The sequence below is a fragment of the Egretta garzetta genome, unplaced genomic scaffold (assembly GCF_000687185.1).
Source record: "Egretta garzetta isolate BGI_Z169 unplaced genomic scaffold, ASM68718v1 scaffold511, whole genome shotgun sequence".
In the NCBI taxonomy this organism is placed as follows: domain Eukaryota; kingdom Metazoa; phylum Chordata; class Aves; order Pelecaniformes; family Ardeidae; genus Egretta; species Egretta garzetta.
This window is the reverse complement of record NW_009258554.1, coordinates 668,122-684,328: the sequence shown is the minus strand read 5'-3', so window position 1 is coordinate 684,328 and position 16,207 is coordinate 668,122. Positions and strand designations below refer to the sequence as shown.

The 16,207-nt window shown below is 40.1% G+C and overlaps 1 protein-coding gene across 4 annotated transcripts; it reads right to left on the bottom strand.

Annotated features, from left to right (window-relative positions):
• Positions 1 to 3,127: 3,127 nt before the first annotated feature.
• ATP6V1E1 (ATPase H+ transporting V1 subunit E1) lies at positions 3,128 to 16,191 on the bottom strand. 4 transcript variants are annotated; one of them, XM_035903375.1, is made up of 10 exons: positions 15,479 to 16,189; positions 15,145 to 15,335; positions 13,039 to 13,104; positions 11,395 to 11,504; positions 10,841 to 10,907; positions 8,928 to 9,017; positions 7,525 to 7,593; positions 7,040 to 7,134; positions 6,098 to 6,185; positions 3,128 to 5,496 (listed from the first exon to the last, which is right to left on the bottom strand). In XM_035903375.1, exons 2-10 carry the CDS (start codon positions 15,157 to 15,159, stop codon positions 5,434 to 5,436), a joined length of 663 nt encoding a protein of 220 aa, XP_035759268.1. In that variant the 5' UTR covers positions 15,160 to 15,335; positions 15,479 to 16,189; the 3' UTR covers positions 3,128 to 5,433. The 4 variants fall into 4 exon arrangements, with proteins under 4 accessions (XP_035759268.1, XP_009646226.1, XP_035759270.1 ...); XM_009647931.2 differs by lacking the exon at positions 15,145 to 15,335 and having other exon boundaries at positions 15,520 to 16,191; XM_035903377.1 differs by lacking the exon at positions 15,145 to 15,335 and having other exon boundaries at positions 15,479 to 16,188.
• Between the last annotated feature and the right edge of the window lie 16 nt (positions 16,192 to 16,207).

Here is a 16,207-nt window from a genome sequence, read left to right as displayed (position 1 = left end):
TGGAGAGCATCGCAGAGCTGTAGGAACTCAGGGGGTGGCAGCTGTATACCAGCAGCTGCCTGTTAAGGGGAGAAGGCCAGCAGGTGGGGGGAAAAATGTCCCTGCTAATGCACAGGGCTGAAGAACCCCTATGGGCAGCCAGGAGAGGGGAAGGAGGGGAAAGCATGAATTTCCTGCATGCCCTACAGCTGGTTTGGGAGGCAATAAGTCTTTCAGACCCGAGAGGCTCATGCTGTAAAGTCAAAGCCACTCAGAAACCAATGATCTTCCAATCCCTCTGTTAAAAGACTTCTAACAGCTTCATGTGAAAAATAAGGGTGTTTCTGCCACTGGTGGATGGTAGGATGAAATCCAGGATCCTGAACAGCCCCAGGGTTTGCAGCTGGTGCTAGGTTGGGTATGTGCGGTCATTCGGTGTTTAGGTAGGGGATGCGTGGATCAGGGACTGTCTGAAAAAGGAGCTGACCTCATGCAAAGACTCCTGGACACAGGATGGGAAAGGGCCTTCAGAAATGCTGGGAGGGACCAGCCTTAATTGTTTCACTATGCAGACTCTCCCAACACATCAGCCTTGAACTACGTAAAATAATGTGGTAGTCTTGATTTCCACAGCTTTTGATTTCCATCATGTACTGTAGGCTGGGAAATGACGCTTTTTGGCATAGTCAGCATGATTCTCAACCTGAGAATGCTCCCGTACAGATGTTTTTCTTGTTTTCTCTAAAGCAAAACCAAAGAAGCAGTATGGGATGCTCTGAAAGGAAGGGATGCCCAGGAAGACAGATGTGGGGTTTCCCAGCCAGCACTACCTTGGCTGAGAGCAGCAGGAACTTCCCAGCCCTGGAAGGATCTTCTTGTCACGGCCTGTTCCCCACAAACATGTTTGAGAAGCAGGATGGGGGCCCCCACCTGCCTCTCTGAGCTGCCTGTATCAAATGGCAAACATAGCCAAACTGTGCTGCAGGCTGCCCGGGCTCTTGCTCGGGACTAAGCACCTTTTGCCAAGGTGCTTTACTGCAGTCTCGAGTCGTCTGCTCCCCCGAATAACGTCTCAGAGTTCACCTAACCAAGGAAAATCTTTTGCTTTGAATTTTCCTCTGGGGTAGTTCACGTTTATTTCCAAATTTTTCTGTACCTCACTCACTGCAATTTCTTTGGAATTAAATAAATGCGTAATTTTCTCTTAATCTCCCAGACTATTTTAGGCACAGAACGTGGGTCTGTGGAGATGGCTCCAGCCTTGTTGTACAGTATTGGTCTGTGTAAGGTATTCTCTAACGCTCTTCTTCTATTATTTTCCAACAGAGATGCATATTCTCCTCTTACTTATTTCCCACTGCTTGCTAGCATCAGCAGATCAGGACAGGGGCACACAACAAGCAAGGTACCCTCCTCCTGCCAGCTCGCCCCCGGCTGCATGCCGGGATCTGTGACCTCCCTGGGCGGCGAGTACCCAAAAGCCTGTAGCTGGGCTTTCACCCAAATGCCAGATTCTCGCTCCTACTTTTAACGAGGCTTGCTACGGAAAACACAGCCGTGCTTTCCTCCAAGAGCGGCTCTCAGCAGGCGAGGCTTCAGTTCCTGGTACTTTCTGGTTGTTTTCTTCTAGTCTTTCTCTCACCTTGACACTTGCGCGCACCTCCAGGGATCACTCATACAGCGTGCGTCTCTCTGATTAATAGTAATACCTTTCAGTATGAAAACTGAGTACTAAAAAAGGGGTTGTGACTCAGATGCGCAGTAACATTTTAAGTCCTCTGCTGATCACTTAGTGTCAAACCCGCTCTTAAATTTTCCATTGCCAACTGTGCAGAACAAGTGCAACATTATCTATTTCCCTAACTCCTTTCCCAGCGCGAGACGGAACCAGCTCTGTACTCTCCCATTAGTCTGCGGTGCTTGCTTCTCCCATCACAATCTAATTCTTTTACCTGAACCCTGATTTAATGCCTCCTCCGTTCCCTGTATTTGTCTTAATGTGCTGATCTGGCTTAGGGCTGGTTTACTATACCCAGCTCGAATAATTTGCATGCTTATAAAAAGATGAATAAAGATCAATATCCTCATTCACCCTAGGTCACCAGGTAAATCAGTAAGAAAAAAAAAGTTGTGTATCCTACTTCATTTGCTTAAATCGTCAGTACGATTCAAACAATAAAACAGTACCGCAACGACACTCCAGCAGGAACTCTGAAATCCACCAGAAACGCTGCTCTTCATTCACAAATTACTTGTAAAAACCTGCGTTCTTCTGAAAAGAAGCTTGGATGAAGATGCAACAGGATTGCTAACTACACTAGGTAAACCTGGGTGGGATATTCCCATTTTTCTCTGCATCTCTAAGGTAATAAAATTTGGTAACAGACCCTATTACCCAGGATGAAGGACAAGGATGTTGCAGGCAATGCAGACACCATTTTTTGTAATTCAGTTCTCTCACGTGGTCATCCCGGTGTTAAGATTAATCAGCACTTTCCTGTATCGCACTTGCAGGGAACTGCTGGTGCAGGAGGAAGTTCCTGTCACAGCTGACATGGCTCAAGCTAAGAGAGCTGGCAATTCCGCTAATAAACTGGGTAAACAAAGTCTTCAGTCAGCTTGTGGTGGGGCAGGGCGTACTGAACCACTGGTCTCAGGCTTCAGATGCAATATACATGAAGCGTCTGGACCATTTCTTGAGGACCTGCTTTGAGTCACTGCTGCCCAAGTGACTAATGCTGAAAACATTCCCAAGCTGGCTAATTTTTGTATGCAATTATGACAGTGGTTATTTCTTCCTCTTTGCTGCACAGGAAGATACAAAAGAAGATACAAAACTGAAAGAGGAAAAAGTTAGTAAATAGCAACTCCTATCTTCTGCTATGAGCTCCACAGTTAGTTGGTATTTTGCTTTTCAAAAATACACAAGACCTGGAGTTGTGAAGGTCTTGCTACCTTAATGAAAGAAGCAGACCATCAGATGCTGTACAAAGAATGCCTTTTTGTCATGGCCAAGCACATTTATGTTATTGGTATCAGAGAAGGGTTTGATAACTTCTAACACAAATTTTTTTACTGAATAAAACCTACCTGAAGATAACGTAGTAACATGGCCCATGACTGCGGAGTGATGTACAACAGAGCCATTCTGTCTCTTCGGTGTCCCAACCTTTAGCTTATTCTGTCTGTGACTACCTACATGCATTACACCATTGCCTGTATCAGTTTTGCAAGGGAAGCAGCAGCACTACGACAACATAAAAGCTACGCTTTTGAATTATGATGGCCAAATCCAGGCCATTCACGTCTAGAGAGATGATCTTACAATCTGTTTGCAGTCTTCTTATTGAGCATTGGAACAAATATTCATAGTGCATATCACCTAGCAAAGACTAGTAACCTCCTCTCGTCTCACCCCTCAATATTTTATTTCCATATGCTGCACTCTGCTTCAACATTTAGAGTTTCTGTTCCTAGCCCTAGCTGTACAGAAAATGACTCAAGTAAGTTCAACTACATTTCCAAAGCACTGGCAAATAGCCTATCGATGAGTTGGATGAAACCATCAGAAAGGACCGAAACGGATCTGTTCCAAAAAGTACTGTTTGAACCAAGAAACACCACAGTTAAGCATGCATCTGTAAAGGTTTTTCCTTTACTACAGGTGTGTCACAAAACCAGAGCCCAGTGCTTAGTCCGGGGGCTTGATCACTGACAGTTGCAAAAATGAAAGCTGCAATGGTCATCCAAAATCTAGAAAGGGTAGGACTTCAGTCCAGATACACTTATTGCCCAGTCATAGAATCATGTATCAAAAAGCAAAGCACTAAAAGAATAAATACCATAACCATCTCTGTGGAAAACAAGAGCTGGTACCCAAATACAACAGCAAGGAGCAGTAAAACAAACAAACAAATAAACCCAACCTTGCTAGAGATTCTTATTTTGCAAGAGGAAATCAAAAGATTAAATAAGTTTGGATTCAGGATTTTCTTAGCAGTCAATCTCCATTTTAGAGAAATGAGGCAGCAAAAGGCTTATCTAGTATTTAGAATCTTCACTTTATGTGAGGGCATGCACCTCAGCTTAAGAAGAAAAGGCCTCAGGTTAAAACCACTGCATAAAGCAGTGTGTGCTGCAGCTTGGCCAGTATTCTTCATGGCACAACATAAAATTCCTACCATTTCTGAATGAGAGAAGATGATTTCAAAACATGTTCAAGCAGTAATTCATTTGAGCTGTTTCTTATTTTCATGAAACAAGTTTCAGAACTGAGTACTACGTCAAGAGTCAGGTATTCTGGCAGAGGCTTGTAGTGTGGAAAGTCACCTCCAGATTTTTTTCTGTCCTACACCGTACGAAGGTGGAGACAATATTAGTTATCACTGCAGAAGCAAAGGAGAAGTAAGCACTTGTAAACCTTAACAGATTAGGTAATGAATATAGTTATGTTACTGTTATTTAATTTAATAGTTACCAACAACAGAGTTGCAACAGTCAGCTGTTGCTCCTCAAGTCCTGAAATACAATTACTAAAGGAGTATGGTTTGGATCTCCTGCACAGATGCAACAAACCTGTATCTGGAAGTGGACTGCGTTTGTTCTATCTAAGTAGCACAGTTGTGTTACTCTAGTTCTCTCTCGTGAAAGAAGACTGCGGGAGCAAAACTACTGACCCATTTTTTTTTTTTTTAGGAAGTTCATCCTAGAGTCCCATTCAAAAGGCTGGCCTACAATCCAACACTACTCAAGCAAATAGCTTGACAGTGCTCCATGCACTTGAATTCTAGCTTCACAGGACAGTTATTACACACAGCCCTCAAGTATAAGTCCTTATAAGAACAAGCCCACTTTTCAAAGGTTGCTGCCAATCCCCCAGAGAGAAGCTACAAAGAACTCCATACACACACGCATTTTTATTTTAATAAATACAGTCTTACAGGCTCAGGCTTTTTTTTTTTTTTTAAAATCACATATACAGAACAGAAAAATGCCTGACCAAGTAACATGAATTAAACTACTAACCCTCGGAAGGAATGCATGCCCTCTATAAGACTGAAGACCTTAACTGAAAAGGGATTTCCCATCGGCAGCACAGTAATTTACTTCACAGATTAGACAACTTGAAAGAGATGTGGCCAAAGCAAAGAGAGCGACCCTAAGTGGACCACTTGTCTTTATAGAGCCTCAACAGTGCAAGGAAAGCAAAGAGCCCAAATGCCTCCATTTTCTAGTGTCACTGCTGGATGAATATGTATGTCTTCACATCCTTTAAGCAATGCATTCTAACCACAAGTAGAGAGGCTAAGCACAGCAGGTATGCAAAATTATTCCACTGAAGAACAGATATTGGATGACAAGGTAATGTTATATTTCAAGATTTTAAATTAGCAGATGCTTTTGCATCCCCTTCAGTATGGCAGTGGAACAGATCCCACCTTCTCTCATAGAGGTTTAGTCCAAAAACTTCCTGTTGGCATTAGCACCAAAGAGAGCCACTCTGATTTCTGGCATCATCTGTTGAGAAAGAGTACATCAGTTATATGCATTGGGCAATACAATTGCTATACATTCCTCATTGCAGGCACTGTGTGATAGCTAGGCTAGGCTTCAAAATTAAGAAGCCAATCCATCTGAGTTTTCTGAAGCCTTTACCTGATCACACATTGCCGGCTACTCTATAGACTTAAAGGATTGCCTATACCGCAGAAGAAAGAGATGCCAGAGCTATTTTTTCCCACTAGGGTATAATAGGTCTCAGCCAAAGTTTCTAGTACTCAAGCTAGCTTCAGTAATTCATGTTAGCCTCAGCATTTCAACATCTTGACTGCAGTGCAGTTGTAATAAGTCTTTCAGTATGATAATTTCTAGATTTTTTATGCTCATGCTTAATTCAAAAGGCATCATTCTGGGAAAAGCCACGTTTGTTGTAGAAAAGCACAAACAGTAGGTAATTTGCTTCTTTCCATTCAAAAATAACTTCTTACTTGCCATCCACGTTGAAATCTGATCCCACTCACTACTGTGACACTTAACACATTGGAAACACTAGGATTTAATTACAAGACAAAACTAGTTAATTACATCTTGTTCACCTTGGCTGTTAAGAGAAACTCACCTGCTGGGCTACAAGATCCAGCCGACTTTCCAGAGTATTGGAAACCTTAATTTTACCATCACTGTTAAATATTTCAACACCTCCAGCACTAGAAAGAGGAAAAAATAATAATCCGTGAAATCTATGGTACATCTCAAAATCAAAATGCGGTAGAGAGATTACCTCAAATGAGCACTTATAGGCAAATCAGCTACACAGATGAGATTTTTATTTTTTAAAAAACAAACCTTTTTTTATCACGTCTTAATAGGAATCATCACAAAGTGATTCAGTGAAGCAGCAGTGCAAAGCAGCTTTGGAGTTATCAGAGACCATAGCTACACACAAGGGTCCTCATTAGCATGATCTATATGCAAGTGGAGCTATGGAATTTGTCACTTCAAAACAGCTTCAGACTCTGTATTTTATTATTAATAGACAGCTTTTAGATTTTGGGAAGTGATGAAGAGTGCTAAAAGTTTTGTTTGCTGGCCCATACATAAAGACCGCTGACTATCAGAATATACAGCTTTATGCCATGTTCTTTACTGTACTATACGGAAACAGAGCCTTGCAGACGTAGCAGACACAAACTCCATCAAGTGATTATCCTGCAGCACCTTATGGCTCAGTTTGCTTCATCTTGAGATAGAAAGCATGGCTACAACAATCTTCTCCCTCTTTAAAAGACCAGCAGTTAAGTTTCTACCTACAGTTATTCTCTACTTGCGAATCAGGCTGTAGGTCGCACAGAGCTTTTATTGACATTTCTGATTGAGAGAGTGCTTGTCTGGAGGAAACTGCAGATTAACACAAAGAAGTGCCAAATTCCACTAGAACAGCAGCAGACACACTGTGGGGATATTCCATACATAATTTCTTGACACTGTTCTAGTAGGAGCTGTGGCTTGAAAAGTTGCATTAAGTTAGTGCTTTGTATACAAAGACTCCCATTTTCCTTACATTTCTTCTGGCAGGAAGTTATCTTGGTCAATGTGAACATCCACATCCCTTTTTGTGGCATTTTTGTAGATGGGAATGCTCTTCTGTACAGCAGTCTAGGATACAAGACAAACCTCCAATTAGCATTGACGAATGCTAGTGCATCACTTGGGTTTGGTCACTCAATCATTTGTAGTAATAAAATGAAGGGATTGAGGCCCCTTTTTTTTAATTAAGCAAATGTATTTCACTATTGCTTTTGAGCCAAACCCAATTATTCTTCTTAATATTGTAGCAATGTCTAAAGTTTCCAAGGTAATATCCAAGCAAGCAAATGATCCCCAACTTGAAAAGCATACTTGTCCTCTTGCATTGTATCTGCAGCAAAAGTGCAACAAGCAAAGCCTGTTTTCATGTCACACAGATGGGATCTGAGCAGCAAATATTTGCAGTCAGGTCCCAGCCTTTGTGAGCAGGATACTGTCAAACTATTCTAGGTATCTTACCTTAACCATAGGGAGATCCTGTTTCCTGCACCGAACAACTATTCTGGGCTCAAGCAGCTGGTAGAATCCCTGCACAAGATAACCATTACAGTATTAGAAAGTCAACATTTTAATGGTCTTAGAATTATTTAACCCCAAGAAAGGAAAGGAGCTGATCAATTTGAAAACCAAAACCTGAGAATATTAGCCTCCCTTATTTAGTTCTTTGCTGGCAAGTTCACCTCATGCAGACATTCTGAAAGGACAGCACCAATATCTGGGAAAGAGCCTACAGCTATGGATTATGTGTTTCTTTGTCAGCTTCAGGTTTGGAACTCAAGTGCAACTAAACATATATATCATAGGATTGAGTTGCACAGGCAGTGTACATGTATACATCAGGATGATTGCAGACAAACAATGATCAAGTAGACTGAGCATGCAGCCAAGCTGACATTCTCCTACGGAGCTCTTGGAGAAGACATGCAGTAGTTTCAGATGCCTGTTCTAATAACTCCTGCCTTGCAGTTCCTGTAGTAATACATGAGAATGGAATAGAATAGGTTTAGTTCCAGTTGGAAGGGACCTACAACGATCATCTAGTCCAACTGTGAGTACTGATGAGTACAGATCCCTCACTGGATCAAATATAATGAGCCAAGACAGACGCGGACAGCTTGCAAGAGTGACACAGGTTGGTTTGATGTACAGCAATACCAGACCTAGGTGTGACAACGAAACAAAACCGAATTGGAAGCACAAGCTGGTAGGAAATACCATTAAGAAAACTGCCATCAAACTGCGGACAGGAAAGCTCGCAGCTGGCTTCTCCAAGTTTATAGCAAAAGCACCAATTCGTACCAGAAGGTGGCACTAGGGGTCGCACGACTGACCCTGGCCAATGCTGACTGGATTTCTAGCAGTTCATTTCTGGGGCTTGAGGATGACATTCTAGCTAAGCAAAGTTTTGATTTCTGCTTTGTAAGTCTGTCACAGACACAAGCCATACTACGGTAAATTTGTCAAAGACAGGACTTTTGCAAACGCAAAAAAGATTTTAAAAGTGGATAACTATTGACTTACAGGTTTGGATAGGTTTTGAGCCAACTAATTACTACAGAAGCTTAAAGTATGCATCCTAAATGCGCATGCTACAATGTATATGTGTGCATCTGCAATTATTCTTATAATCGAACTGCTGCTTGGTATACCAGGTTTTACACCCCAAAATAAGCTGCAGCCTTATCCGTTCAGAATCCAAGATTGAAAGATACAGCAGAAGTGATGCTTAAAACTGAAAGATCAGCCAGCAACTTTTGATCTAGACTCCAATACAATTGTAGCCTCCAGTGGGTTATGTTTGAAGAAAGACACCTAGGTGGATTGGGCTGTGACCATCTGTTTGTTACAATTTAAGTATTTACCTGTAGAACTAGTCCATCCAGCAGTGTCTGGTACCTGGCAGTATCCTTCACCACCTTGGCAAGTCTCTGCTTGGCCTCATTCAGCAAATCCTACATTCAGAAGAAATCAGATCAGCAGAGCCCATCTGTTTGGCATTTGGTTTCATGCCTACCAACTTTCTGTACTCCTATTATAGCTATCACACCCTGCCAACACGTAAACGTACACTCCAGCTGGTATTCATCCAAGCTAGACCTTCATCTCTGTGCATGGCACAGTATCCTTTCCAAACAGTTCCCTTCTCCCTGCCCTGATCTGAACCCATTATAACCTGACAATAATTCCTTTTTCATGAAAAAGGGAGACCTCAGTAGTAAAAGGATAGTATTTATAATATTAATTCAGACAGACAAATCAAAATACTTTGTAAATCATTGCCTAATGTAAACTAATAAAGTTGCCCAAGTAACTCATTTTTTCAGCTTTGTGGTTGAGCAAAGAAATCTAATCTATCTTTTTATCAAACAATATTCAGGTTAGCTGTTTTTTAATTGTAAGTAAATGCAAGTCAACATTTAAAAGCAAGAGCTTATTTTTAATTTGAGGTAGCTGGTTTTGATTATCTTTATTCAGCAAATCAGTATCAGATAAGATTGAATTTTTAAGAAATTTGAGTCAATTCAAACACAGCTCCTAGAACGGAACCATCATAATTACTTCAGATAAAGAAATTGTATGATTTGGTTTAAACCTTTCTTTACTGTCCTGCCTCATAGTGTTTAAAAGAAGAGTGCATGTTAACACAATCGGTACTAGGATATAAGACTATCACAATGTAACGTTACAGTCAAAGCTAATTATGCTGTCCACCCTAGAGTAACACAGCATTTCTGGAACCGCTCATCTCGTTCATGAAAGAGGCCAAACATCTGACAAGGGAAGAAAGAGCTAGCAGCAGGTGACTTCAAATGTTTTAAAATGAGGAAGAGTGTTATGCATTACTCAGAAGCATGAGACTGAGTCAGCTGATAAATGAGGAAGAGATCACCCAGCCCGGACTATCACAACAGAGTTAGCTCTTTAGCCACCCACCTTCCTCCTCTCTGTGAATACAATCTAAAGTTTGAAACTAGGTTTAAAGAATCAATAAACTGGTGATTTTCTTCTGCTAACTCCCCTTTTCTGTGGTAGCATTAACTTCAGCAACATTACCCCATTTTTTATGTTTTACTTCTACAGTTGTTGCAGCTTTTCCAACAGCTCAACAGCACCATCTAGCAGAATACGAACACTCAAACTGTTTCTGAGATGGAGTAAGAGATAACAGAAACCCTGCAAGCTGTATAATGAGCAGAATGAGAATACACTACACGTGGTGTAAGATAAACATAGTAAGCATCAACTAAGACTAAACGTAGCCTGCTCTGATAAATGATCACACAGACTGGTCACGTGCTAGAACAAGAAGCAAACTTTTTCACATACAAGGGCCTGCTAAAGGAGACAGAAAAGCCCAATTAGTGGTATTTTAAGCCTACTTGCCTAAGCCATGCCAGATTTAATGCATGAATGTTGCTTCAGGCAAACAGAACTTCAAAATTCTACCACCCATGCAAGAGAGAGTTCCTGCTCTTTAAATAAACAAGCTGTTGTCCAAATGATAGATAAAACTGTTGCCTGCAATGTTCCTAGCAGAGAGCTGTATTTCCCTAAAAGAGCAGGTAATAGAAACTGTGAGAATAAGCTAAAGCAGACCACTGAAGCTGGACTAAATCCTTAACGTCTTTCCAGAGCAGCTGGGAAAGTAATTTTTGTACTTTGAAGCAAATGTCACTCAATCACAAATCGTATTTTTCTTTAGAGAATGGTTAAGAACATTTCATAACAGATGGTAGGAATAGAACCTCTGTGTCTTTACTACAGAGATACTCACTGCAATAAGGTCATCCCTTGCCTTGAGGACCTTCAGTCTTGCCTGATTCATCAGGTTGGACATCTGACTGCAAGTTGCATGAAAAAGCTGAATCAATCCATCAGACTTTGACAGAAGAACTGCAACATTTAACTGTACACTTTACATTTAAAGATAACAACACTGCCACATTTGATAACAAAGCCTGTTCACCTGTTTGAATCTGTTTCTGAACCTGCACAAATGATTACAATGCAGAACCCCATCCTTCAGTAAAGACCCACCAAAACTGAACCTGGCATGAACATTTGACCCAGAGTAACAGACCAGGGTAGAGTTCTAGATATTAACTACATAAAGAAATATGAAAGATTCTTTCACCACAGTTACTAGCAGGTATACTATTGTAGCTCACCTTTGATAATTTCTCCCCGAGAAAAACTAGAAACTCATAATTAGAACTAAATATATTGGCTACAACTTGCTATTTGCCAGGGAAAACCAGTTTTGTATAAAATTAGCTATAAAATGAGAGCTCATGCTCTGAAGTCAGCCATCTAACCTAAGCAACTTACATTTTCTTTTGCTGTTCAATTTGTTTCTCCTTCTTTTCATAATACTCCATGATTTTCAGCCTCTGTGTCTGAACAAGGCGACCCTTCTCAATGTTGAATTCTTCTTCTGCCTACAGTAAAAATTAAATAACTGAAGTGGAAATTGATTCCATGGGCTGAAAAAAACAGAATCAAAATGAAACAGCCATACTTTCAGAGCATATTCATAGATAGGCTAGGATGATACAATTTATGTTCTCATATAAATAAAACATTTCAACCAGTACTCAAGTCAAAACGAGTTCAGGATGTGTTCTGCTGAACTAGAATGTTGCTAACTAAGATAAAGCTTATTTTATCAATTGACTGGCATGTGTTTCCTTGCAGTATTTATTCCTCAGGCACAAAATTACCGAAGTTATATATTATATACTGTTAAGCAAAACTCATTTTATCTGAGCTTCAAGGTCTGATTTGGTTTTGTAGAATCGGTCTCTTTTCCAGCTACAAGAGATTCTACCTAAAACAAGTTACCTAGCCCTCAGTGTCCACAAACTCAATTACTTTAAGCAATTCTTACACAAGGAGAGTGACAGTATAGCTATTACTTTTTTATAAAGCCTAGCCAGACAGCATGTGAAAACACATGGCAAATTTTACTATTTATGCTCGAGAATCCAGTCTCAACTTCTGACTTCTATTTGCAGATCATCAGAAATACCTGCTTTAGTATTGATTAAATATTTGTGTAGCTCTAAATGTTTAAGGGAGATAAATACTATTAGGAATACATATGCTGAGTCCAATACCAACAAGATATTTCAGTACTGGTATAATGCAGATTGTTAGGGTTGTAAGGCACCATTAATCCTTCTTTAGTAAACATCTGTATTCTATCACCAGGTTAATATTAAACTCAGTCTCTTGTGGCTTAACCTCAGTGAAGAATTCTGCAGGTAATTCAACTCATGCCTTAAATATAAATTTATGTTTTAGTTCCCCAGGATACCTACTAAATCACATCTAGACTTGAATCTGCAGGTGGCTACACGCGTTTAGGTACAGTTATGAACATGAACAAATTTTCACCAACATAATTCAACCAGTTTAACTCTCATCTTTTATCACTTTGGTACATGTATGAATGTCTGTGCAAGATTACTGGCATTATTGCTTTAATTTACTGCTAATGTCTCTGCCTGACACACTACGGAAGTCAAACAAAAATTAAAATTAAAACTTCCTGTAATAGCTGGTTATGACAAACCTTAGCAGAATTCACAATTATGCAGAGAACTCCTTTAATCCTCAGTGACATCATTATGTATAGGAGGTGGGGGAAGATGTTCCACTTAATCCAGTCTATTCACATTATCACTCAGCTATCCTCATTGCTTAAAAAAAAAATGAACTTGCAAATGAATAAATTTATATTTAAGAACCACTATGAAAACATTGACCAAAAAATAGCTCCAACCTGATTTGTCAAAAGCTAACAAATACTAACTTAATTTGGTAGCATCATTTTCTGCTATGTAATAACTAAATGTGAAGCAAACTGTACTTTACAAAGTGTTGCAAGGACTGCTCTGACTGCAGCTATCAAAACAAGATGTCAGATGCAGTTTTCTTTTGCACTTACTGACATTGAACTTCCATTTTTACCTTTGCATCTATCTCTTCAGCCTTTTCATTGGCTTCCTGCTCAATGAAAGCCATCATATGCTTGATCTGTAACAAGAGAGAGAAAAGAAAATATTTTCTGTTGGAAAGGAATCTGATGAGAAGTATGTATACATTCCTCATTTGCACAGTAGGCCACATCCATTTACTAATTCATATAATGTTTTTCAAGGAAATTAAATTGAGCGTACAGGTCAAAGAGTCAGTTCATCTTAACACAGATTACAAGAAATTTTGGGGGTTTTTTTCCCCAAGTAATTCTATATAATACTGTCTCACTGGTTGTCATTAGAAGAATGTACTTTAGATATGCAACTATACAAAAAAAAACCCAACCCAAAAGTAAATTTGTATAAACGTGAGGTTGGGTATTTTCATTCTTCACTAGTGAGAACAACTTTTTTTTTTTCCTCCCAGGATTAGTAAAAAAAAATTTTAAAATCCTCATACAGTAAAATTAAAGTAGTTTGTCTGTTATGACATTTACATGAAACATAGAAGATTAACATAGACTCCCTGCTCTACATCAGGCACAGATGGCACTTGAATGAACCTGGGCCTTCCACACTAGATGACCAGAAGTTCCAATCTGAGAAACTTTTCTTGAAAAAACATAATAAGTTCTGTAAAGACTTACAAGGTCAATAAAAAATGCTGCTATACAGTGCAAGTCAAAAGGACTTTATAAAGTAGTTGCATATTAGTTTGGAGGAGCTGGGGAAGGACACATATAGCAGCACTAACTGATCAAGACCACATCAAGTGTATCACGTGCTGCCTTAGAACCTGGTATGCGCTAATATATTCTACTTGAAGAACTTTTTTGAAACCACCTCAAACAGCTTAAAGACAAGGAAAGGAATTATCCTGAGTTCTGCTTATTTATCACATGCTGTTCTGTGACCAGGCCTAAGTTTAGGTTCACATTTGGGGCAGATTGTAAGGACTCGTGCCCAATCAAACTGCAACTTTCAACAGGTATCACTGTTTCCAGGGGAAGATGGAGTGGACCATATACTTGAGAGGAACATAGAAACTTACTGACTTTTTGCTTGCACCTAGCGATGAGACACATTTTGCAGACAATCTGATCTAAATAAACTTGCATGAAAGATTCTACTTACATAATCTCATGTTAAAATGAAATATTTTAAAGAGATAAGAAAGGTGCCAACTTGAAAACTGAGCCAATGTGCAGAACAGCGCTATGCCCCTATAGATGAAAAAGCAGAAGTGAACAGATGAGTGGAAGATTTTAAGCACATGCAGTGGAAGAAATGAACAATAATATCTACATCTTCAAAATCAAATCAGCAATTTTTCTTTTAGTTCCAGTTCGCAACAATTCCAAGTGCACGTCCGCCTATGGAGTCAGTTTCCTACCCTGCTCGCCTGATGAGATGAAGGGTTAAACCAAGCTTTGGATCTACCTGCATTCTGGATAGGACAAGAGAGGCATATAAAATAAGGAAATAATTTTGACGAATATCCTATTGTTGAAGGAGACTAAGAACTTTTGTAGAGCAGTAGTAACCCTTACATTACTGAGTCACTTCTTCCAGTTTGGTTTGGTTTCTGAAGATGGAAGCAAGCTGATATGGTATCCAATTCCCCTACTCTGATAAGACTGAACAGCATTATTTCCTTTAAAATCTGTTGTACTGAAATCCTTTTTTGCTTTTCATAGAAACAAAGAAAGAGATCTTCAGCGAGACTTTCATGCCTATGAAGAGGATTGGTTTTAATAACACTGAAAAAAAATGTATTTTTAAATAAGAGATTAATTTTAAATGAAGTTAATAACTTTAGCGTAGTAGTATTTCCTATAGAAAGAAAGAGAGGGCTTTTCCCATCAGTAGTAGTGTGATTATCCCTTCCATGGGAAGTTCTAGATGTTAGACTGGCTTTAGCTGGAAGTGACTAGCCAGCTTAGACAGAACAGTCTATTAAACACCTTTGACAGAATAAAGCAAGCAAGTCCATTGACGGGAAAAATTCTTCCTGAGAGATGATTTTCAAAGGGAAAATTATTGAAAGTGCCATGGCAAGTAGTTAAAGAGTTCAGAGGGCCAGTTGGCAAGTTCATACCAGATTTATACACATGCAGAACTGTCATGCCATCAGCAGCATTCTCTTTTCCGGTTAACAGGATCACCCTAGGCTCAGGAGTGTGAAACAATGACAGGGAGGTTGCAGGTTCATGGCAGCTGAATAAGACCATACCAATGTCAGCTTTATTTTTATTATCTTCATGGAAGAAGCAGGAAAAACCAAACAAGCTTTGTGGATAAAAGGCAAGAGAACGTATTGTTACAATTCCCCTTTTGCAGAAGGACGACCTACTGATTTTACTTTCAACATGATGCTTCCTTGCCAAGAGACTATGTTTACTGAATGAGAAATTGAGACACGAAGCACTTACGATGCAAAGCACAAAGGGAACTTGGCTGATCTGCTCATCACCCGTAGGAAACTCCACAGACCAGTGCTGACTGGATCCGTGCAGCCTTTAACACGCCATGCCATTTTCAACCCAGCTCAAAGCCGCTTTTTTAGGCAAGGGCAGCATTTACTGTCAATAAGGACAAAGCGTCCTGCCTCAGGAGGAAGTGCCCGCAGTCAGACTTCAGGGTTGTAAGTTTCCATTGCAAGAGAAGCCCGGGTTGCACTACTCTGCTTAGGATATAAAAGTGCAAAAGGCATTTGAGAATGCTGAATAGCCTACCCAAATGCTAAGTTATGGCTAATTAGATGTGGTATAGCTATAAGAAAAAAAAAAGAGATGGGAAGTCCTTAGAGAGCAACATCTAAAAGGACAGTACTTACCTAGGGCAATGTATTTATCTGCCTTAAAGTGCAATTAAGCACTGTAGACAGCATAAAGGCTACTCACGATCCCTTTCATTATAATCTGGCATCATATGTCATCAAAATGCTTCCACAAAGCTCCCCAATGGGTGGCCAACCAATCCCACCAGGGGAAAATTCACCTTCTTCAGAGCCTTCTCCTTCCCACTAAGATTCCCAGAGAAGACCTTTCCCCTCCACCAACCCGTGCTTTCCCGGGAGAGCACCACCGCTCCACCCGCCGAGCAGGAGACCCCGTTCCACAACTACAAGGTGAACCGGCCGCCTAACGCAGCAGGGCCAC